The 25,789-nt window shown below is 38.0% G+C and overlaps 1 protein-coding gene across 1 annotated transcript in view; it reads left to right on the top strand.

Moving 5' to 3' along the window:
* Nucleotides 1-421: 421 nt before the first annotated feature.
* LOC121862431 (nucleoporin NUP188-like) overlaps nucleotides 422-25,789 on the top strand; it is a gene marked incomplete at its 5' end in the record, with an annotated part of 30,955 nt that continues 5,587 nt past the window's right edge. Inside the window, 17 exon segments of the mRNA XM_042360727.1 lie at nucleotides 422-570; nucleotides 4,358-4,500; nucleotides 5,049-5,211; nucleotides 5,326-5,515; nucleotides 6,147-6,354; nucleotides 7,043-7,264; nucleotides 8,796-8,949; nucleotides 9,698-9,846; nucleotides 11,617-11,748; nucleotides 12,168-12,289; nucleotides 12,530-12,687; nucleotides 13,248-13,471; nucleotides 17,342-17,467; nucleotides 17,779-18,072; nucleotides 19,457-19,573; nucleotides 19,829-20,032; nucleotides 24,703-24,888. Of these exon segments, the coding sequence (XP_042216661.1) occupies nucleotides 422-570; nucleotides 4,358-4,500; nucleotides 5,049-5,211; nucleotides 5,326-5,515; nucleotides 6,147-6,354; nucleotides 7,043-7,264; nucleotides 8,796-8,949; nucleotides 9,698-9,846; nucleotides 11,617-11,748; nucleotides 12,168-12,289; nucleotides 12,530-12,687; nucleotides 13,248-13,471; nucleotides 17,342-17,467; nucleotides 17,779-18,072; nucleotides 19,457-19,573; nucleotides 19,829-20,032; nucleotides 24,703-24,888 (2,941 nt within the window).

The raw sequence follows: 25,789 nt of genomic DNA, 5'->3' as shown, positions 1-25,789 counted from the left end.
CTCACTTTTATAGGTAAACCCGTTCGTTATAGGAATATTGGTAGTAGGATCCGTTTGTTATAGCATACCCCACTGTAATCAATTACCACCATCTGTAGGTTTATTAGTACAGTACTGGTATATATTTATGATTTTATTTAATGTTTGTCTCCTTGACTAAAAGCTTGGGGGATGTAATAGTAATTTCAGTTTGTGTTAAAGCATAATATGACAGGTTCTTGCTCAGAATTGCAGGTAGCCCTGTTAATATTAGCTACAACCATTTCTGGTTAAGTTATTATGTAAGATTTCCAGTTGCTTTCATAGTTTATATTCAACATGTAACCTCACAAATGTTTTGGTTGTCTTTGATAATCAAGTACGTACCCATAATTATTTTATTAACTAATGTGATAAGTATTGACAAACATATTATGTGCAGAGTGTCACAGGTGACCCGACCCCCTGGAGCACTGGTAGCAGCACTGCTGGAGTTCCTGGCAGAGGTTGCCACTCAGGATGCAAAACAGGTGTGGGCAGAACTTGAAGGCAGCCCACTACTGCCCTTCTTAGCTTCTTCACAGAATACAGGTATAGGTTCTTTGTCACCATAAGTTTGATTGATTAAGCTTCATCTTTTTTTTTGTGTATAGTACTGCTCGGATATGAAGAATAGATGTCTAGAATGTCAGGTACAGTAAACCCTTGATAACTCGGCACATATGGGGCTCTCTGCCTTGCTGAATTATCCCCAATTCCGTCTTATCCAGATGCTCCCCCCTTCAAAAATTACAACAATAAAAAATTATTGACCCATATCCATATGTGTACATGTAATTACTAAATATAAAAAGGTAACACTTACAGCACTGTAGGTGAAGAATGAAGCATCATGGTAGGTGACACAGAGGTATAGTAGGTGACACAGATTGTTGGACTAAATTATAATTTTTACCAAAGGGGAGACAGTTGGGATACCTGAAACTTCTGGAAGATTCAGATAGTTGGAATTTGGATGAAATGAATTGAACTGTAAATTAAATAAAATCTAGGACATTGGATTTACCATAATAGTGGAGATGTTCTGCATACAGTGGCTGGCCTGACATGAATGGGGGAGGTTGTTGGGTGTTACTGGGCTAGTACGGCAGGAACTATATTTAACCAGGGGGTGTTGAATGTATAGTACTTTATACCTCAAATATTGGGGTGTACAGCAACCTCCCTTCCCACGTCCATGTACTGGGTGGAGTGAGCCGGCACACACCTGACCACAACAATAACAAACACCAGACTGACCAAGAGTGGAGCGAGTGTTACCCACGAGGCCAAATATGATGAGATTTACCCAGATAACTTTACAGTCTCCTCGATTTACAACGAGGTTCCGTCATGATGACCAGGTCGTAAGTCGAAAAGGCGAAAATAATTCATAGAAAATCTAAATGGGTGTCTCTTTTTCTTCTCAGCACCACGAGAACTCTCACTTTTACGCTTGCCAGCCATTTTAAAGGGAATTACAAACGAAAATTTTGTCAGTACACAGTGCGATCACTAACGTCGGGACTCGAAAATACGTAATGTGAAAAATATTTTATACAACCATGGCCGTCATATGTCCGGGTTGTCGTAAGTCGAGGAGAGACTATATATAACAAGAAATTTCCCGAATTACTTTTTAATGAATTCCGAGATCATATCTGTGCCAAATTATATGAAGTTTAGAGAAATGAATGCTGAGTTATCAAGGGTTTACTTAATTCTGAGGATTGTGTTCAGTAGACAAAATAATTAGCAGAGGTACAGTAGTAGGAATTTGGCTGTTTATTTACAGAATATAGTAACCTCCTGATAAGAAATGGAGTGGTGACACCTAAGCACTGTTTACTATTAAAATGTGTCTTGTAAAGCTGAAGAACAAATGGGAAGTACAGGGTTATGTTTATGGGGCTGGAGCCTCAGTAGATTGAATGTTGAATTTTATTTGTAATTGAAGATATAAAAATTAACTTAACTGACTGACATGTCATGCAATTCATGAATAATATCTGAAATGATCTTAGACTTAAACTGAGGCTGTAACCTAAATAAAAAATATATATATATTACAGTACATGCAAAGTGCTAATATGTGGATCCCAGCAGTGAGCATAATGTTTGGAAAAAAAACATGTGAGGGAGTAGTGAGGGAGTACATACTCATAACTGTAATGAAGTATTAACTAATAATTTTTTTAGATAATTTATTCTTCAAAGTTCCATAACCAAATTTGTTATGTTTTTTTTATTATCTGTGTATATAACTATTGATGCCTTCAAATTTAAACATTCTTGAATATGGAAAAATGTGCAGATGTTAATGACTATCAAGAACATGTGCATAGTCTAGGTCACAGGTGACAAATATCTTAAGTCTAAACCATTAAAATCATGGGAGAAAGACCTGCTGCTAAAAAAAAAATCTGTAATGGTATTTGCAAATATTTAATGTCCCCAGGGAATTGTAATTCTTCAAAAAATAAATGACTGTGAAACAACAGGGAAAAGGACTACCATAGCCTAACATATTTATTACAATCCATGGAGGGAATGAATGATTGAAGGGAAGGTCAGTGTTGCTGCAGATGTGGGCCACCTTACTGCACAGTGAGATAAAACCTGCAAGAATGTGATAACTATTTTTGTTTGTGGTGGATTAGCTGAGGCAAATATAAGATTGTGCCCTAAGAGGTACTGAGAGTTTTGGTGAAGACTTGTGTATACCAGTGGTTCCCAACCGTTTTTGGCTGCGACCCTAAATTTCCCAACAATACAGTGTCGTGACCCTCAGGCATATAATATATTATATAGCTTGAATGTTAAGCAAAAATTTGTTTGACTTTATGATAAGTACTATATTTTTTAAATTGTCTGAAGGCCCCTCGCGACTCTATTGAGGACACCCCGCGACCCTGATTTGGGTCGCGACCTGAGGTTGGGAACCGCTGGTGTAGAGGTAGGCAGAGATGGTTCAGGAATGTGGAGATAAGTGAGGAGATCAACTGGGTCCGTGATGACACACACTCACTGCTTGCATCTTATTTTTCAGAGTGATCTCAATGTGTTATGGTTGGTGGAACCATTTCAGACCCGGTTCCTTTGCAGTTTGGAGTCCCATAGGGATCAGTTTTGGGATCACTTCTGTTTACAGTCTTGCATCTCTGCTGGATGCTAATAGTGTTGCCTACCATTTCTATGCCGATAATAAACACTAATAAATGTTGCGGATATTGAGGAGACAATGAAATCCGTGATGTCTGATATTAAGACTTGGATGACTAGGAGAAAACTTAAGTTGAATGACGACAAAACTGATTATTGTCATCCGAGGAAATAGGAGAGAAGACGGCACAGATGATGTTGGCTCTTTAAACTTTGGGGAAGTACAACTCAGACCTGTCCATTTTGTTCATAATCTTGTCATGTACTTTGAATCAAAACTGAATTTTAAAGAACATATAAATTCAATGGTTAAGAGTTGCAAATTTAATTTTTGAAATCTATAAGTTGTGAAGCAGTTTTGGGATAGAGTGTCTTGTGACATTATTACATTCACTTGTTTTGTCTCGGGTTGACTATTGTAACACTTTATGGGTCTGTCTACCTTAAGAAAGTTCAAACAGTGTTGAACAGGGTTGACATGCTTTTGCTCTCCCACTGAGGACTTCCACTACCCCATTACTGATCAAATTGTACTGGCTTCCAATTAAAGCTAAGTTAGAGTTCAAACTCTGTCTAATGACTTTTATGACACTAATGTTTGGTGAGCCTAAGTATTTGGCCAACCTAGTAATTCCACTGACTACACATAGTAGTGATGATCCCTCACACCCTAACAGTACAGGAGTGTTCATTTACTGCTTGATCCTTTTCCTATACAACACCCAGATTGTACAACCAGTTGCCTGCATCCATGAAGCTGCTGACTTCTGTGGAGGCCTTTAAGTAACAACCTAAGTTCTCTTTTTTTTAAGTTTATGATCCTGTATAAGGTACAGTGATGGAGATTTACAGGGTTTAGGAAGTGTTACAGCTTTTGGATATACAGTATGAATGATGTATTTTAGTATATTTTTTTTATTCTCAGGTCTTAAGAAGAACTGGCACTTTTCAGAAACAAAAGACCAGCTATTATTATTCTTATGCTGTACAGTACTGTATTACTGGTACTGGGTCACATTAGATATCAATCACATGTTGTCTTCCCAGTGAAGTTTTGAATTCAAGGACCAATGGACTGCCAGCTCAGTACAGTATCCATCTTGCCACTGTACCCATGAACTGCTACCATGTTTTTGTTCTGTGGTTTGGGTTTTAAACATCTATGCTTTCTCCTTAGTTGGAGTCAAGAGAGGCAAGGGGGACCCATTCCTCGGATATCGTGCAGGAGGCCTCCGTGCCTTGGTCTGTGGAGAGGAAGCAGCCATGGGCAAATATCCCATACTCTGTTCTTATACTCGCTTACTAACTGCAGCCATCAAGGTTAGTTTCAGTATTTTATGTCTATAATCTATATCTTTTATGCTTTGTTCTTTATTAAATAAGACTTTTCTTTTAGCTTATGATTTCATTCTTTCTTTGCCATTTTGTGATTGATGGAACAGTAGTTGATTCATGTTTTAGGGTGCTGCTGGCAGTATCCCCAGGGTTAAATCGTGAAAAAAATCAACTTTTCCAAAAAATAATAAACAAAATAAATAAAAAATAAAATAAATAAATAAAAAATGGCGGGAAAATAGGTGGACGTTCTGGAGCATCACTCGGGGCCTAAGTTAAGGAGTTACATTGGTTTATTAGTGTATTATTTTACTTTATTAGTATTGTATGTAGTACAGTATAATACATTTAAAGAAATATTTATGTTTGCACAGTAATTATAAATGGTCCTCAAGCAGAAAAATCCAGCATTACCCAAGCGGTTGGTCTTCCCATCCATGCACCAACCATGTGAGGATGCGGCTAAACATGGTGCAATCTTTCATAAAACATTTAACAAAAACTCAGCCAGGATATAATTCTTTCTTTTTCAGGGAGGTGTTAGCAGTGGTTGTGTAAGGGGTGGCGTTGTATTTATGGCCAGAGAGGTAACAGGAGCTCTGCTGCGCTGGTGTTACAGCAACCAGGAGGAGAGGGAGATTGTGCTTGACCACTGCCTAGCCCTTCTACACCATACACTGGAAGCTTCCAAGATGGGTGAGTTTTTTCTGAACTGTTAGTCTTTATTTATTTCATTGATTGCATGAATATTGTATGAATTATCAGGGTTCCACATGAATACTTCTATACTCATGGTCAATTTTCTTACAGACACCAGTGTTCGTGATCTAGTAGTGAGGCAGCTTGTAGACAGAAGCAGTGCTGGTCAGACACTGCTGTCAGTGGTTGTGAGTGGGGCAAGTTTAGAGTCGGCATTAAACCACCCAACACACTCCCCCATATCTACCCACGCTCACAGACTCACACGTACGGCCCAGATGGCTCTTTCCATTCTCCACAGGTAGCTATTGTTTCTTTATATTTTAAATGCCACACTCAGAATAAATGTCTGGTTTGTATAGATTGGTATGTGTACATTAATGTGTGATGATGTTCATTGTTTACTACATGTGCTCTGTTTTGGACAAGATGACCACCTCACCATGCATATGCTGTTATGCTTGATGTGCCTTCACATTTGGAATGCCCATCCTGTCATTGGGGTTAATTGCTTTGTGTGTTACCTAACAAGATAGTGTAATGTTATTTTCCTCCTAGGGCTACATCTTTCCTTCTCTTCCAGAAAATAGGACTTTGCAAGCACAAACTATTACCTATTCATATCACTTTGCCCATTGTATAGTACAATACTATCTTTCAGGATTGAAATCTGGTCTTGCTTCACAGTACAGTATCTTGATCCTGTTGAGGGTGAATTTAGGCTTTGTTATTTCAGAAAGTTTTTAATGTATATATGATGTTAACCTGTTGGACTATAATGTATATTCATGTCAAATGACAGGTTGTGTTACCCAGGTTCAGCCACTTGCTTCTCAGTTATGATATGTATTTTCCCATGAAAATAAAACAAAAGTGTTTATGATATATGTTACCTCTTACAGTAATAACATGAACAATTCATTAATTTCTAGGTTAGTAGGTGAAGACAGCAGTATGGGAGGCCTAAGTCAGCTTCTTCGTGCTGCACCGTCCCTGGGAGTGACGCTGGGTGGTGGAGGACGCTCACTTGGCAGTAGCAGTCCTCCACACTTGGCGTTAACTGTGGCTCTATATGCCCATCAGCGGCTCAACCCTCGACTCTCCTACTTGGCTCTTCGCACTCTTACACGGTTTGCCCAGGTATAGTTTTTGTCTTTTCCATTGAAATTGAAATTTTCAATAATTTCAACTTACTTTCTTGGTCAGTTCAGAATTTATAATTGATTCCAGTGTGTATTGTGCATTCATTACATCATTTAGCTTACATTATCAGATGCAAATTCTTGCAGTGATATAAAAACAGGTTATAAACAACCATCTCTAAATTCCATTGCTGTTTCACATATTTGCCATTTAGGTTATTTTGAACAGGTAGCCCACTCTCCACACACCAGAATACAGTCCAGGAGAATTGTCCTAAGAATTCTCCCATCCCATAGCTTCCTCTTAACATCACTCTCCATCGACTGCCATCCTATCTTACTTGCTAATTTCCTCTACATCAGACTAATACAGTTTGTGTATCCCATAAATATTATTCGTACACTCATATTTGTACATAGAAGAATTTTCAGCTTTGAATGTCTTGTAAACACTGTTAATAGCATATAACATCATACTTTTCTCCCTGATATCACATGTTATCCTTATTGTTTTTTTACAAAGTTATATTTTAGTTATTGATTATCATTCACGAACATATAAATTTACAGTTTATTGCCTGCCTTTCTATCTGCTTGTATCAGTCTTCTTACCACTCTCAAGTAATGGGTTCATACAGTAGAGAGATACTGTAATGTGTTTTAATACTTTTTGCTTAATATTTCAGAAACTTGATGTACCTTTGGTGGCATGTTTTGGAAGTGAAGCCGATGGGATTCGAGATGCACTCTTACGACGCTTAGACTCGGCAACAGAAGATGTACGAGTGAAGGTCGCTCTGTTACGTCTCTTAACGGCTTCTACAACCCGCCAGCAGGGTCTTACAAATGCTTTCCTCACCCCACCTGAAAAACTACTGGACCCTCTTACTTCTCTTGCAAATCCATCAGTGAGTGTTAGTAGGTTATGTACTTCACCATATTAACATTATGGCTCTATCAGTTGCACATGCTCTTTAACATGGTGACTTAATTTATAAGACACCCTTTAAATGTAGCTTCATTGCAGGGGCCAATAGATATTCTACTAAGCAACTTTCTATTTTGGTTAATAATACACTTAAAATCATTCGTGATAATTAAAAAAAAATACTGTGATGCCTTACATAGAAATTCAGGAGTTAATATGCTCTGGAGTATTAATTTTTGTGGTGGGTTTAAATTGTGACAAGTTCAACTGCTTACAAGTTTTTTATTTTTCCACATTACTGTATATACAGGGGGTATATATGAGTTTAGGACTTGATCTAGTTGACAATGGTATTATTAGTATAATAGATAAAGTTCATAGTACTAAATAGAAGTTTATATGTCTTAAGGAGAATGATGGGTTCTTTTCTAATACTATCTACTTAGGTTATTCTTGTTATTATTGTTTTCAGCTGATAAGCTAAAGAAAGCCGTTAGTTTTGTCTTGTCCAATTCATGTTTCATTTTGTAATATTTTATTCAAGCAGATTAAGGGAATTTCTATGGGCTGTAATTGCAGTCCTCTTGTAGTAGATGTGTTTTTATGTTTTATTGAGTACAGGTATCCCCTGATTTATGATCTCCCTATCTACGATATTTTGTGTGAACGATGATGATGTGCAGTATTAAGACTGTTTACAATAAAAAAAAATTGTGTGAATGATGGTCATTGTTCAGCCAATGGGGAATATGAAACGCATCTCTGTGCGCAATTATCAGGGGAAGTCTACCTGTGCTCTGCCACCCGGTGCACTACAGTCCCAAGTTTTGTTCCATGGTGATCACACATGGCCATGATCGTGTAGCTCCACGTTTATCAGTCAGCATCGGTGTTGTTACTTATCATTGGTGTTTTTTTTTTGTTTGTTTTACCTTACAGTGAGAAGACATCACTTAACATACACATTGTACTCTGGTTTGGTGACTGTGAGATGATTTTTGCTATGTTTTTTTGTTACTGTTCAGTGCTTTTCCTTTGTTGTTGTGAGCAGGATTTGAGCAGTGTTGGCCACTATCATTGTTTTGGGTGGCAAGTTATGAATCTTTGAAGTGAGGCAGAGATTAACTGGCAACTGCTGGCACATGGGTGTTTTTGTGATGCAAGAAGTGGTTGGGTGACAAATGACATGATTGTGGTGGTGCAGTAGTAGATTATTGTGGTGCACTGTGGGTGGTAAGCCCTTATGTAGGTGATGAACCAGGCTGTGGCATCGTGGGTGTGGGTGGGGGGTCAGTGAGGACAGGAGGAGGGTGATGAGGCATAGATAATTTCAAATTATTCCAAGATAATAATAGCAAGTTGATTGAGGCGCCCAATACCGCCTGTCTTAAGACGACAATAACACAATTTGGGTAAATCTGCCAAAGACGATGATAACAGTTAAAGGGTTAAAGTAAGGCTGCAAATTATTTATTTGTTTTACTTATCCTCAACTTCATATAATTTAACAGACAAGAAATGAATCTGGACGAGAACTTGCCTTGGCAGTAGTAGAACTTTTGGATGCCTTATGGAGTGAGAAATACACTACAGCCACAGTATACCTCCAAGATAAAGAAGATTTCTGGAAGGCTTTGATTCATCCCATCACCACTGGTAAGCCAGGTGAGCAATACAGTATTACCCTTACAGTAAGCAACAACACAAATAAAAGTTGACTAAAACTACCCACCTGGAAAACTGTGTGGCCCTTCATCACATCTTATCTGTATTGGTTGTTATTGAAGAGTGATAATAATGTTCTCTGGTTGGCCTCAGTTGCCAACAAAAACTCAGCTGTGAGAGAACTTTTCCCTCTCCAACGATAATGTCTCTCTCAAGATTCTCACTTTACTCACACTCGGTGCTACATGATAGAATTTATTGATTTTCACTGTACAGTTTACAGTATCTCCTCATTGATGTGTGATGTTTGTTTCTGTGTCTTGTATTATTTTACATACCAATATTATGCAGGTTCATTAAACTTAAGGTAGAAACGAGTATTGGAATAATTTAAACACCCAACCTACCCTTTTTAAAGTGAACTTTTTTCTTTCATTTTAAAATCTTTAACTTAACACCTGTACATTGTTTTTTTGTCTATACCTGTACAGATATGCTGATTAAGAGTTTGAATAAATGGTGTTAATTAATAACCCTTAAAATAGAACATTTTGAGTCATTTAAATACCTGTTTTTTATTTGAAGAAAAAGGGTTTTCAGAAATTGTCAAAATCCTATTTTGTACAAAATTTCACTATTTATGGTATATTTTATTCCTGACTTACAAGTTCTGGTTAATTTTTATACTGCACCTTAATAACTTGGATATTTTTGAAAGCATAGTAACAGTATTTTTATTTTCCTGCAGGTGAAGTTAGTGACGCTGTAGTGGGTCACTCCCTCAAAGTCGTTGCTCGACAAGTGTTCTCCAGTAATACTAAACCCTCGGCTTCACTCAGATCAGCCATGGATCAGCTGTGTAATCCTGATACAGGTGCCATCTGTCAGTGGTCTAAGGTGAGAGAATATTTTAAATCAGGGGACTTGTGTACTGTATTTGTCATGATTTAATGGCATTATTATCAGTTAAAACCAGAAGTGTTTAGACTGCATAGTTCAGCGCATTTTGTAAATGAGAATTGGTTAGTGAGCAGTATAAGTTCACTTACCATGTCAAACGTAATTTTGTTTGTCATTATATAGTACTGTATACTGTAGGAGGATTTTTTATACAGAATTTGTCATCGCTACCAATTTCAAAACAACTTTGCCAGCAATGTTGAGTGTAACACCTAAATAAGCACACCACCATCCTCAGCTGTGAATTCAAACAAACTGAATGGTGCGAGCGATTACCTTAAGGGAGGGCAGTCAGGGCTCACCACAAGGGGCGGGGAACGGTGGAACAAAAGACACGGGATAGGTTGAGATGCAGGAAGGAGGGGGGTGTGTTATGATCATTGAGTGAGAATGTGTCTCTGCCCATCTCTCCAAGATGGCTGCCTGAGCTGACTCCTGTGGGTTGGGGGGGGGGGGATTTGAATTTTTGCTGGGACCCAAATTCGTATAAGCGGGTGAAGATTTCATTAAATGAGAGAGAGGTGGTAATTTGGGAAATTTGTTGAAGTGAATTTTCATTTCTTGAACATTCATTATGCGAGGGGTATCTATAATGTGATTGAGTAAATGGAACTACAGTCTCTCCTCGGCTTACGATGGGGTTCCGGACCGACGACCAGGTCGTAAGTCGAATTGGTTGTAAATCGAAAAGGCGAAAATAACACATAGAAATTATAAAATGGGTGTCTCTTTTTCTTCTCAGCACCACGAGAACTCTCACTTTTAAACTTGCCAGTCATTTTAAAGGGAATTACAAACAAATATTTTGTCCGTACACAGCGCGATCATTAACGTCGGGACTCGAAAATACATAATTTGAAAAATATTTTATACGACTGTGGCGGTCGTATGTCCGGGTGGTCGTAAGTCGAGGAGTTCCTGTATATCACTCGAGTAGGAGTAAAAAGTGATGTGGTCGCCTCGGCGCATGTGTCTTACATCTGTTATCACAGATTGTGCTTTACATTAGTACAAGTACTGTACAGTATCAACTATATTGCTTTAAACTACAATGTGTGGCAAGGGTGTGAAGCATTCTGGTAGTGGTGGTACACTAGTGGAAGTGAAGTAAAAGAAAGAAAAGCTGTAACTCATGAACAAAAATAAGATGTGATAAAGTGGTATGAACCCTCACCTCCTCCACCACTCGTCTCATATAACCATCGTCTCTTCTTGTGGTCAAAATGTTTTGATTTAAAAATAATTCATCATTAAAAGCTGTTGAGGGAGTCACACTCCACCACGTATTATCTCACCATGTTCGTCCTTCACTGCTCCATTTTCTATCATACATCAACACACACTGACACGTTGTAACAAGCATTTTTCCTCCTGGTAATGTTCTTATTCTATTAATGAATGATATTGTTAAACTAAAACACAGTTATTAATAACAAACAATATTATGAGAGTGAAAGTAGGACCCATTTTGGTCATGTTGGTGTTCTTGAACCTACTGCCACCCAACTCCTTAATTCCCATTGAATCAATGGTTAGTACAACATAATTTTTCTTTAATGTGGTGTTTTTCAGGAATGCAGCTACAGCATTTTAGGAGAAGTGACTGCACTCAGTTTAAGTTTAATTTCCAGATTATAGTTGAATTGACACATTTATAGAAATATTTGAAGAGATTACATCATCATTAACAACCGGTTTCCTCCTCAGCACATTGTAATGAGCCTTGAAAGTGGATCCAGCTCCAACAAAGATGTGAGTGAGTTATTGTTACCAGCATGGCGTGACTTCGTGGTGGTGCTAGTGGCCCGAGCCAAGTCTTGGCTGAGCAGTGACCAGAAGGTGTGTATGTGTGATTAACTATAATTGATGGTCAAAGGTAAGCTGTCATATTGTTACCATATGCAGTGAATTATTGTGAAGTGTTGGAAATCATTGTGGGTGCTGAAGATAAATTTTTTTTAATAATTAGGTAAGTTTAGGGTATGAGCAAGAATGTGTAACAATTCTAAGTACTGTACTGTACTGTATGGTCTTCACTCCCTCCTTATATTTTGCAAATTTGTCTTGCAACTCTCTTGTTATTTCACATCTATGAAGGTTCTGAATCCCTTGATCCAAGTCACACAAGACTGGGAGAGCAGTAAACATTATTAATGAAGAGACATTTACTTACTACATGAGTTATATATCTATTTTAAGAATGTAAGGTATTGAAATATAAGTATACTGTACTGAATTGTAGTTGTTTTTCTCTTTAGGTGAACCTGGCAAGTGATATACTTCATGCCTTGCTGCACCAGCTTGAACTGGATACAGTAGATGAAACATTAACCATCCTATTGGCTGAACTATACTTGTCTCTGGTTAAACATTGTGGAAAGTAAGTTGTCAGTACAGTATACTCTTAGTTATGGTACTACTAAGGATTATCCTCATGTGTTTCTCATTGTAAGTTTGGGTTGCTTTTATTCTGGGAATTCTCATCATAAAACTTGGACCCAAGTGAAAATTTACTGAATTGTATTAAAATATTTACATTGCTTCTTGTTTGAGAGTAGTTGATGGCTGCATATTTACAATCTTTAAAAGCACATAATTTTATTATTACTTTGTATTACAGGCAGTTAGCAGAGAAGGCAGACATATATATCAGAATAGGGAAGCTGTTAGTGATGGTGCAAGAGGCTGTTATGTCTACACCAACTCACTGTCAACTCTTGATCTTGGGTGCTGCACTAAGGATGGTTACTCTCACTGAGGTCTCTCACCAGTCACAAGGTACTCATTTTTGGAGGGCAGGATATGTTGTCTATTGTGGCTAATTTGGGACTTTAGATTGTAAACCAATATAGTTACTGCTGTTACTTGTAGGTTATTGGCTGACTGCCACTTGATTCAGTTGGAATATATTAGATGAGTGACTTCAATCTTTTAAACCAGTTTAAATTAAAAGTGGTTTAGAAAAGCCTGAATAAGTGTACAATATGTAATGTGCCTGGATAATTCAGTATATGTTTTCCTCTTCTTCTTCTTCAGTTGACACATCTAAAATCTCAAGTACAGTAATGTATTATTATACTGCTATCTTTTACACCAATGAGCCACCACTGGAGTATGGCAGGTCTGGAGAAAACATACAGCATTAGTCATTCTATACCCATAATGAATTACTGTATGTGAGTGGAGTTTCTGTATCATTGGGAAATTCCTTAGCAACAGTGACAAGTTAGGACATATAACACTGAGGTAGAAATGTTGATCTTAATGATAACTTTAAATAGGTTGTAATTCATGTTGTGTATGACTAATTTACACACCTTATTTATGCAAATCTGCAGGTCAAGTTTTGTCATTACTGAGCCCAGTGGTGGGTCTTATACAGCAGCACGGTAGGCTGGCTGGCTCAGAGGGTCACAGTTGTACCTCTGCATCCACCCTGGGTGTTGCTACATCCCTCCTACATCAGTGTCTCTTGCGCTGTCCTGTTGACACCGCCCAGCTGCACCTCACTCACTCAAATGTCATACCTGCACTTCTAAATGCCACCGAGATCTACATGAAGGTATGAACGCCTGCTTACTTGTTCTGAGTTCAAGGTAAACCCAGGGTCCAAAGTTTGCTTCCTCCCAAAATATAGCAGTATTGACCCCACATGAGATAAAACAGCACACCCACACTAGACAACAGTCAGGGTAAGTAAGTTCAGAGACTCATTCCTGTGATTCAGTTTCACCGGGTGGAGTTGAACCTTTGTCCATGACTGTACATATCTGGACTTGTTAAATATATAGGAGGTAAAATAATGCACTTACAGACACACTTGCATCATGTTGAAAATTCTTTTATTTTTGGACATAAGAGTATTCACATTTATGAACATTATTCTCATGTAAGGAAGCATTCATAGCTTGTACAGTGCCTAAGGAGGTACAAGTGCAGTATATGGTTTAATTTTAATGGAGAGTCCTCATATGAGTTACAATATTTGGTAAAGTGCTCCAAAACTGAGCGTAATAGGAATTACCGTATAAACAGCATGCCCGTAAAATTCGCGGGGGTAGGTTCTCAAGTTGGCTGCTAATAGCCACATCCGTGAATAACATTTGGCTACAGTTTTTTATCGTGTGCAAAGAAATGTATATTATCTTTATGTGTTTGACCTTAGGACAATTATTGTGTGTGTGTGTGTGTAATAATAATAATAATAATAATAATAATAATAATAATAATAATAATAATAATTAACGGTTTATTGAAAGAGCTTGGCAGCCAGAAGGCTGAAAATATACAGTTACATATTTGGGGAATGGGTTTCGAATTACAAATTATATACAAGTAACATAAGTGATACAAATAAGATACATAATAACTAGATGGGGAAAAGCTCAAATTACAGTTCATTTCAACATAGTGACAGTGCAAGGAGTAGTGTTTACTGGGAGTGAATACACTGGTAGTTATTGATAATTTTTACAATGGTTGGGACTGGGCTGTTCTTATAGCGATCAGTTCGTGCACGTATGGGCTGGATGCGGTTTTGTGTGTGTGTGTGTGTGCGTGTGTGTGTGCGTGTGTGTGTGTGTGTGTGTGTGTGTGTGTGTGTGTGTGTGTGTGTGTGTGTGTGTGTGTGTGTGTGTGTGTGTGTGTGTGTGTGTGTGTGTGTGTGTGTGTGTGTGTGTGTGTGTGTGTGTGTGTGTGTGTGTGTGTGTTGTGTGTGTGTGTGTGTGTGTGTGTGTGTGTGTGTGTGTGTGTGTGTGTGTGTGTGTGTGTGTGTGTGTGTGTGTGTGTGTGTGTGTGTGTGTGTGTGTGTGTGTGTGTGTGTGTGTGTGTGTGTGTGTGTATGTGTGTGTGTGTGTGTGTGTGTGTGTGTGTGTGTGTGTGTGTGTGTGTGTGTGTGTGTGTGTGTGTGTGTGTGTGTGTGTGTGTGTGTGTGTGTGTATGTGTGTGTGTGTGTGTGTGTGTGTGTGTGTGTGTGTGTGTGTGTGTGTGTATGTGTGTGTGTGTGTGTGTGTGTGTGTGTGTGTGTGTGTGTGTGTGTGTGTGTGTGTGTGTGTGTGTGTGTGTGTGTGTGTGTGTGTGTGTGTGTGTGTGTGTGTGTGTGTGTGTGTGTGTGTGTGTGTGTGTGTGTGTGTGTGTGTGTGTGTGTGTGTGTGTGTGTGTGTGTGTGTGTGTGTGTGTGTGTGTGTGTGTGTGTGTGTGTGTGTGTGTGTGTGTGTGTGTGTGTGTGTGTGTGTGTGTGTGTGTGTGTGTGTGTGTGTGTGTGTGTGTGTGTGTGTGTGTGTGTGTGTGTGTGTGTGTGTGTGTGTGTGTGTGTGTGTGTGTGTGTGTGTGTGTGTGTGTGTGTGTGTGTGTGTGTGTGTGTGTGTGTGTGTGTGTGTGTGTGTGTGTGTGTGTGTGTGTGTGTGTGTGTGTGTGTGTGTGTGTGTGTGTGTGTGTGTGTGTGTGTGTGTGTGTGTGTTTTCTCTTCATATGTCTCAGTTCATAGTTTTATATACAGTATCTGTATTTCTAACCCACATTAGAGTATTGTAATGATTTTTCCACAACTTTTATAGCATAACTGTTGACTTTTAGTAGTTGTGGAACTTATCCTAATTTTCCCATAAGATTCACTATACCCGTATGGCGTATGCGGATTGTGATTGGGTTTTTTTTTTTTTATCACACACGATAGTTGGCACTTAGTTCTGGAACTCTTAATTGGCAGGGTTGATGTAAACACTTGTTCTGGGCATTCTTTATTGTTGAGGCGTCTATATACACAGGTACTTAGTTTTCGAGAGAATGTATTGTGAATTCTCTCCAAGGGAAGTGTTTGGAGTACACTTTTATAGGAACACTTTAAGTGAAGTGTTCACCCTTGAGCGAGTGGTAATATTCTGGCTGTCTCCAAGCGTGAGAACGAGGAGAAGCCATCAAGCGATGTTATCTTAGTCAGCGTGACCTCGCTCGACTCCTGATGAAGCTATAGTCTCGGGGGGCATATATAACAGGAACAACTACCGAGTCATTGTTGAATAACTTAGTGAATAATTTGGTGTTATATATTTGGGTGAATATTTACATAATGCTAAAGATGCTGTTTCAAGATTCGCATTATGTTGTGTTTTTGTAGAATGCAACCATCACATAAAGCGAGTGTCAGGTGTATAAACGTTTATCTATAGGAGCTGTACTAATTGTGTTTGGAAGATTAATTTGATATCATAATGATCCTAAATAAATTCCCTACAAGATTGTTTAAAAAAATAACCTTAAACAAAATATTTTGACAAGTTATTCAGTAATGTTAGGAACTCAATTCTTTTATGAAAAAACTTAATAAATGTTTAAACCGGAGTCTATAAAATCAGTTCTAGTTACATTGGAAACACTATTTTATACCCAAATAATCTTGAATAGTTTATCTAAATATACTATGTTTAAAAACAAAAATCTATATGATATGGGCCATCAAATGGAGGTATTTCTGGGGGCACGAGGCGGAGTGTGACAGCCGAGACAGTACACACTGCTGCCAGACATATCAGAGCTCCTTCCAACTCCAGTGGCTCTGTGACTCACCGAGTACAGCTGTACTGAGAGCCAGCACCAAGCTGCTAAAAGTATATAAGAGACAAAGCAAAATTTACTTTTTAACCGTATGTTAAAGCCCTAAGGGGTTAAAAAAAAAGATCATTCATATGATGTATAAAAACCCTGAGGGTGTTAAGTCAGGCTAAAAATTATAGTAGGTTCAGTTTTCTTAGGTACCTTTACAGCTCCTCCCCGACTTACGACCTACTCAACTTACGTCCACCCGCACTTACGACCTGCCTCAGTCGTACCAAAATTTGGTCAAATTACGTATTTTCGAGTCCCAAAGTCAGTACACAGACAAAATTTTCATCTGTAATTCACTTTAAAATGGCTGGCAAGCTTAAAAGTGAGTGTTTTGTGGTGCTGAGAAGAAAAAGAGACACCCATTTTAGATTTTCTATGTATTATTTAAGCATTTCCGACTTACGACCTGGATGTCGGTACCTAACCCCGTCGTAAGTCGGGGAGTACCTGTATTTGGAAATCCCCCGTCCTCTGGAATCGAAAAGGCCTTCCCCTGCAATTTTTCATTTCATAATGGCTACAGAATACTGTATTCCTAATTACTGTATATGACTGAAAACTGCAATTTTTAGGTGACTCTGTATTCCCTTCCGTAAGATCTATGTTTTATAATTGTGCCAAAGATAATAATGGGGTGATGACTGCTGTGTGTATAGCTGGTCTAGGTGGGTACTTGACCATGATGAAACTGCAACCTAAGTTAAGTTAACCCTTCTCACCTAGGTACAATTATAATCCACCTCTCCATAGTGGGGGGATTCCTATGAAAATAAGTAAGATTACTCTCCCACTAATGTCTCTATAGTTTATCCTCACTTTATGTTTCCAGATTGGTGAAGAAGAAGTAGTTGGGGAGTTGCTACGCCTTCTGGCCACACTGTCTCGCATCTCTCAACTGTCCGAGGAATTTTGCTCTCAGTCAATATCATCAACACTTGTCATACCACCATCAAAAGTGAGTCCAGTGATTAAAGTTGAATTTATAAAAAGTTTCCAGAATTAGATGTACTGTATATAGGATGTCATTATACAATAAGTAGACTTATGAGGGATTTTCATGGCAGTTTTGTACATGTTTATTTGTTTTGTTTTTGAGGCAGTACAGTACATTACAGTACAGTACCAGGAAGAATGTGTGTTTATATGAGGCAGTACAGTAGTGTCATAAAAGATATCTCTACTGTAGCTACCCAAAGGGAACTTCATAAATTTCAATTGTGGAATATTTTAATTGATTTAGTTATTGTTTCTTCTGCCTTTTAACAGACTGATCTGCTTAGTGAAGTTGTTTGGGGTGTTGTATGGGGTGTGCACCATGAGGGTGTAGGAGGTGTGGAAGGCAGTGTGAATGTGGCTGCTGTCCACCTGTCAGCACTGTGTGGGTCCCTGGCAGCTCCTCATCGACAGCCGGGTCTTGCCCTAGCAACAGCTGCCCTCGTAACAGCACTTGCTCCTCATGCCTCGCTGTGGATTGTTCTGCACCCAGCATCACACTCTCAGCTGACAGCGGCCACTACACGATGTATCAACTTAACTACACACTTGCTCTGCACGCCCAGGGTATGTATTATTTTGTAAGATGAAATTGAATGTGGGGGGGGGTTTAGCCCGCTCAGGTACAGGACATTGATTCACGTCGGGGCCTGGGGACAAAAAAGTAAATAAATGAATAGATAAATAAATAAATAAATAAATAAAAATAAATTAGACCGTAGAGAAATACAGAATAGGAAAAAATAAAACAAATCAAGAGTGAGAAATGATATATAGTACAGTATATGTTTTGTTGTCAAAGTAAGAGAAACAATTGAGACCCTGCAATTGTATATATATGAGGCAGGAAGTCAGATCAGCATCCTGGGACTTGGTCACATTATGCTTCCGGTATCTTTCTTCCCAGGCGGTAGTACCTCCCTGTTTGATAGCTGCCTACTACCTACACTTGTATCCCAATTCATAAATTTATCTGTAGCAAATTCATTCCAATAACATACAGTACCAATTCATATTAATAAACAGGTATTGATTTGTTTTGATAGACTCCAACTAATGACATTAAAAAAAATATATACTTTAATAGTTGGACAAGGTTTATCACACCTTTCTATGGACTCATGTTATCTTAGCTCTTCCCCACAACAACACTGGACTGTGTATCAATTCTCACAACTCCCATAATGCTGCTCTAACTATCCAATTCTACTGCTCACTCTTGATGGAGCAAATAGTCAATCGGGCAGTTTCATTCCACACTTTACACTCGTACTCTTTCCCATTAATTAATGTTTTCGAGGCTCCATATTTTCTTCGTTGTTGCATTAATGTTTGGTTAATTTCAGTTTTCTGTCTCCTTTGCAACACATTGAATCAAAATACTTTAGATCATTCACAACCTCCAGCTCTTGTTCATTCATAGTATTATTACACTACAACTTCTTTCAAAAACCATTACTGTACCTGTACGTTTCTCTTTCAAGCTATAAAAAAATCAGTGTCCACAAGCTACAAATGACAACCTCTCATTTTCTTAAGAAGGTTCTCAGATTTCTTCCGAGAGCATGATGGTCATTAAATTATAAGATAGAAGTTAACAGATCCCTGGTGAATTAGCTTAAAAAAAAAAGACAAGTACTGTACAGTATAACATAGGCAGGTTATAGAACTATAAAACCTTTACTGACATTAAACAGCTGGTAAAAATTATCTAATATGCTCCCATATGTGGAAAAAGTGAAACACAAGGAACATGAAACATCTATTGGTGCTGACTGACAGTTATATGTTAAGAACCCAATAACTAATACTAAACTAACCAAAATAAACTGTTTCATTTGTAATTTTTCAAACAGAAAGTAATATACTAATATAATATAATAAGTACAGGTATTCTAATGCATTAATGAGTTGTTGTGAATTATTTATGTTGTATTGTTTATTGTGGCAGGTAGTACAGATGGAGCTGAGTGGTGAGAGGACCAGTAGTAGCGTTACATCTGATTCTTCTGCTACAACAACAACTATTTCTCCCAACACAACTGCTGTCCTCGACCAAATGTTGAAAGTTAGTTCTTAAAATCTGTTTCTTACTCATTTTACTTTCTAATGTTCCAATTGCACTTTCTTTTTTTTTTTTTGCTCATAGTTCTTGTTTGGTTGATTGTGGCTGTGACTGTTTATCAAAGTGGGATATATGGTACAGACAAGACTGACTTTTAGGTAAATGTTTTTGAATATTGCCCAAATATTTGTTACAGTAGAGGTGTAATATTATAGACATACAGTATAAGGATGCTGTGATTATCATTATGACTTGCAGGTACTGTGCGCATGTCTTGGTGCCATCCGGTCTTTAGGTCCTGATTTAACTGACCTTTTGTGTGGGCCGGGCATAGATGTGGCAGCTTGGACCCTTTTCTTCCATCCATCTTTCCGTCCAGTGTCTGCTCATGACCCAAGTGCTCAGCCTAGTTTGGCTTCTCTGACATCTGTTCTTGATCTCTATGATAGTCATGCATCCAAGGTAAGTTAAATGTAAAGGCATCCCTCAATACCGAATTGATTGGTTTCCTTGAAAATCATTTGGAAAGTGAATAACAGAACAAATGGGAAAATTTGGTTCAGTTCCCCAATAAAAAGAAAACCTCAATATTATACCTAAAATAAATTAAATTTTTCACAAACAACAAAAATACCCTACTTAACTACCGTAGTACCTAACTACAGTACTTTAATTTTGTACAGTGAGTGTGATAATTCGTGAAATACAAATTTGCATTCTTAAATTTGTCCATACCTCTATTGCTACCTCTTTTTTTTTATATTTAACAGTCAAATATTCATAATTCACCACAGTGTTTATTTACATCAATACTTCAGAGTACTGTCCTCATATGTGAGGGTTGGCCTAAACATTTTTGACCTGTTTTTACCAATCCTCTAAGGTTTTATGTCTTTCTGGAGACCCAGTTTTTAATTTAATTCATCCATCTCAGTCTCTGCCTTTCCCTGGCTTTCATACTCTCAACTTTGTCCATAAATATTTCTTTTATTATCTCCGCATCCCAATTTATACTGTGTGATTAAAGTACTCTATCTCATTTTTCTTTTTTCTGTGAATTTTAATTGTTTCTCTTGAAGATTTACTAATCTTAGTACTTCTTCATTTGTTTTCATTTTCAGTTTATCTTATTCTTATCATTTGCCTATAACACCACATCTCAAAGACCTTCAATCTCATTTTGGTGTCAGCTGAAAGTGTCCACACTTCTGACCCATACATCAGTCCTTGTCTTATAAAGACTTTCAGTGGCTTTTTACTCAAATTGAAGTTAAAGTCTCATTAGGTCTTTTAGATCAGGGATTCCCAACCTTTTTTTCACTGCGTACCGTGGTGTATACGTACTTCTAATATTTTTACAGAGTGGTAAGTGTGGGAGGGGCATAATTAACAGATTTGAGGACAACTTTAAAATGCAAAGTACAGTGTCTTGTGCTAATGTTCCATATGCTTTGCATAACCAACAATTATATACAGCATGCCCTGATAATTTGCGGTTCTCGTTTATTCGCAAATGACACCCTGGATGTACCCAAGAATGTTTTCTTCTTTTTTCTTTTTTTTACGGGGAATTGTCCACCCGGACACAGGTCATCGACCCACAACGGGGCCTAGGGGGCGAAAAAATAAGAGTAAAAAGAAATTAAAAATAGAAAAGAAAATGATTATATTAATCTACACCACAAAGATGCTGGAAAACCAGCTTTTTGAAGTGAGACAGATTGTATGAGTATGGAAACACAGAAGAAGGCAGAGCATTCCACAGTTTGGCTGTGTGAGGAAAGAAGGATGAACTGTAACGGGTTATTCTAGTGTGACCGACATCCACAGAGAAAAGGTGGGCACCTCGGGCAATACGAGTGTTACGAGCCCACGGCCTTGCCGGCGGTACACAGGATGCCAAATCCACCGAACTTTGCCCATTAAAGTACCTGTAAAAGAGAGAGAGTGAAGCAACATTGTGGCGAAGAGAAAGGGAAGAAACATTATCAACTAAAGGAGGAGAGATAATAAGATAAAATGCCTTTGATTCCATCTTATCTAACAGTTGTACAGAAGAGTCACCCCAGATATGAGAGCAGTACTCCAAGTTAGGACGAATGAATCCCTTATATACTTGAAGCAACTGCTCAGGAGTGAAGTAGCTATGACATCTGTACAGCATTCCCAGCTTTCAGTAAGCAGCTTTAGCTATATTGTGGATGTGTGGCTTCCATGACATAGTAGAGGAAATGGTGAGGCCTAGCATATCTATTTTAGAATTTGGCAGAATGATTGCATCCTGAAATGTGATTGGTTGGAGATCATCTAATTTGGAAAGTGTAATTGGTAAATAGTGAGTTTTATTACTATTGAATTTGACCAAGTTTCTGCCTCCCCATTTGGAGATGCTGCACAGAGCTGCATTGAGAGATGAAACAATATCAGCTCTAAAAACAGATCTTGTTTGAGAATTAGGGGGAAGGGAAAAATGTGAAGAAGATTGAAGAGTAGAATCATCAGTGTAAGAATTGATAGAATTAGTTGTAGTGTGAAGTAAATCATTGATAAAAAGAAGGAAGAGAGTAGGTGAAAGAACAGAACCCTGTGGAACACCACTATTGGTAGAGAAAGAGCAAGAAATTAATCCCTTGACAGCAACTGCCATGGATCAGTTCTCAAGGAAGCTAGAAATTAGAGAACAAAGTGGGGGAGAAAAACCATAAGAGGGAAGTTTAGAAAGCAAGACTTGCGGGTAGTTTTAAAGTTGCTGGTATTTTCGCGGCCGGGACAGGGAGCCATTCGTTCTAGAGACAGTAATTTCCTTTACCTGTAATGTAAATGTGTGTGTGTGTGTGTAGACACTCAAAACCCATACAAATAAATAATAATGGGAAAATCCTCTCACAAATAATAAGAAACAAAACAAAATTTAGAAAAAATATGAGTCTACCCTCAAGTAAACTCCGTGCTTTGTTATTAAAGTTGAGTTACCTTTAAGAACAAAGCATGGAGTTGACTTTAGGGTAGACTCACATTTTTCTACATTTCAATGCATTTTGTTGTCTTGTTTCAGATTATTTGTGAGAGGATTTTCTCATTATGTATTATTTATGTGTTTTTTGTGTGTGTGTGTGTGTGTGTGTGTAGTGTGTGAAAGACGCAAGCAAGGCAGGCAATACAGGTAAAAAGAAATAATTGTCCTGAAGGGCAAACAACAAAGGAATAATACAGTACTATGCATTTCTTTAAGAAGCAAGTAAAAAGTGTTCTTGTTGGTTCCTGTGCTGTTTCTTGAGTTCTACAGTGGCCACCATAAGTTGATGCATATGCAAAACCTTCTTTGAAGTCTTAGGCATGTCTGCTTCTGTAAAAACAGCAAGAAAGTGTAGCTTCAGCTAAAGTAGAGTGAGCATGGTGCACTAGGCTGAGTTGTGCCTCACTGGCTGGGGAGTGGGGGTCAAGTGAACACAGCTATCTTCTGACTCCCTGGCCCCTCTCTCGACCACCACACACCTTCCACAGTGTTGCCACGTTGTATGTTTTTGCTATTTCAACAAAAAATCATTAAAAAATAAAAAATTTTTTATGAAAGGTTGTATTATAATTCTTGTAAATATATCTATTAGAAAACGGGCATATGAAAGTGGAACACTCGGGATCTGACATAAATAAATAATTTTTTTTCAATACCTAGAAGTTATCATACCTCGGTGGTATTTTTAAAAGAAAATTAATAGGTTTCGGGGGGCACTAATTTTTTTTTTTTTTTTTTTAATTTGGAGATTTTTTTTAATAAGTGGGAATTTTTGGCAGATGAACTAAAGGTGGGGTGCAGACATCAAACTGAATCCCACACAGACTTTGAGGAGTCTGTAACTTCTCAGTCACTAAAACAGAGTTCAATGTGAACATTAGTGACGTCCTCTCACTGTAAGGTAAAAAAATGCCAATAATGACCGATAAACATTGAGCTCCATTTGCTTACACACATGTAACCACGAGGCAGCATTCGGGTAGGTGACGCCTCAGCTGACAAATGAAGTGAGTGATGCATTCCGTATTGCAAATAGGGAAAGGGTCTTAATATATCTCCATTGTTAATGCAAATTATCATACATTGGGATTCATAAATAGAGGTTTACCTGTACTGTATATACAGTACTGTAATTTAACTTCAAATTAAAAGAGAAGCCGAATCACAAGTTAATGCTCTTCCCTGACCACTCACTCCCACCACCAACCACTACCTCACAGTACCCACCACCACCACCAGCCACCTCCCTTTCCCCCTTCCCCTCCAACGTTCGCACACTAACTGTTAAGGACATAAGAAATGATTATCTTTATGTTTTTGAGCTTATGATAATCATTTGTGTGTGACTGTAACAGTAAAAGAAATTGAATTAAAATACTTACAATATATCTACTAAAAAATTGTGAGTTGAAAAATTACAACACATCTCAAGGGTTGGTCCTGTAGGGAGAGAGGTAAGGTGATGTAGTGATGGTGGTTGGTGACACATGTTCATTACGCAGGGCTCTACTTGGACCTACTCTTCTCAAGTGTTTTTGACCCGTGTGGGAGAAGGCCTGTGTTCACACGAGCGTGTTTCTCATGCTTCATTTCGTCTGCATCTGACAAGACTAATCACAGGCACTTCCAGCCCCTACCATAGATGCACCACAACTGATGCACAGGAAAAACATACTGTACTCATCATATGAAGAATTCTAGAATGCTCAGTGTATTTTTTCTCTCTGCATAGGATGAGCGTCTGTCCCATTGAACTTCATTAATTTCTAAATCTCACGGGTCCATAAGCTCGGAAAAAAAATGCTCGTGTTTGAAGCGGGCCTTGTGTCGGAATATGAGAGCTGTGGCTAGCCTGCCAGGTTTGAAATATTAATGTAGGGCAACAAAGTTTTTCATTTGTGAATAAGCAGGGTATGCTTTCAGAATATCGAATAGCGGTGTTAAAATATAAGTTGCGGTTTAACAGGGTTGCAAATAGCAAGGTATTCGTGTATTATTTATCAGAATTTGTAAATATAAATACTGTAGACCTCAATTTACAAAGCTTTAAAAGTTACCAATACTGTATTTCACATGTATTATATACACGAGTAATTTGAAACAAAAACCCCAACAGGAAAGTCGTGGAGTATCACCATGTCGTGGCGGTGCGCCAGAAGTTGGCTTAAGTGTGAGAGTATTAGCCACTTCTGCAGAACAAGCCTTGTTGCTGCTTCTAACACAGTCTACCTTGGCACTAATGAGTGCTGAAACTTCTCCACGTGATGCTCTACGTGTTCGCCATGGACTGGCTGATGAGATGGTATGTTCATTCTTTTTGTAGCTATATTTTACAATATCCACTTTACAATATACAGGGATAATGTAGTGATCCGAGAAAAGGACATTCATTAGTGAACCTCTTTTAAAAAGGTACAAACCCTGTCTCATGATCCAATACTGAGCCATTTTCCCAGTAACTGACATAGCACACAAATAATATAAAGTACCGTATATGTTATTATAAGTCAATAGAAATACAGTATAAATGAGTACTGTACTCATCAATACAGGCTGGCCTATATTCAGGGCATGCTAGGTTTGTGGTTCACACCCACAAGTCATGAAATAATTATTTAATCATTTAATGTAATTTATATAAGCACCCATGGCATTAGCCTTAATTACACATTGTGTTTACCAAAGTTTTTTCTTGACTTTTTATTCCACTGCTATGAAATGCTGCAGTTGTGTTGACATATCACTGCACACTTTGGGTGGGGATGTGGTAGGGTCTAAGGTGAGTGACCGAGGTGGGTAGCAGGAAGGAAGAGACAGGGTGGTAATGAGTGAAGGCACATAAGTTTCTCTGTAGCACATTGTAGAGTGTCTTTCCATTCCATATATCCATTTATTGTGCTGTATTTTAGAAAGTCAGTACAGTATTTAAAGCTCACTTTGACTATTATTTTGGATGCTTTAAAATTAATTTAATCATTCTTTTATTTTACATAAATGTGTGCTCACTGTGCTATTTATATACTTATTATAGGACTAATTATCGTAACTACTAATCTAAAGTGTTGAATAGCAGAACGATAGAAATAATGTAACAAATTTAGTTAGGAAGTTATATATACAGAATGTTGCATTTAATTTAGGTTATATTTAGTTAAAGTAATATTTAATAGTTACCCGAATTGTAAATAATTACCCCTGATTTA

This window comes from Homarus americanus, unplaced genomic scaffold (genome assembly GCF_018991925.1).
Source record: "Homarus americanus isolate GMGI-L3 unplaced genomic scaffold, GMGI_Hamer_2.0 scaffold31037, whole genome shotgun sequence".
NCBI classification, from domain to species: domain Eukaryota; kingdom Metazoa; phylum Arthropoda; class Malacostraca; order Decapoda; family Nephropidae; genus Homarus; species Homarus americanus.
Note: the sequence above shows the minus strand (reverse complement) of the source record. Positions and strands in the feature narration are given on the sequence as shown.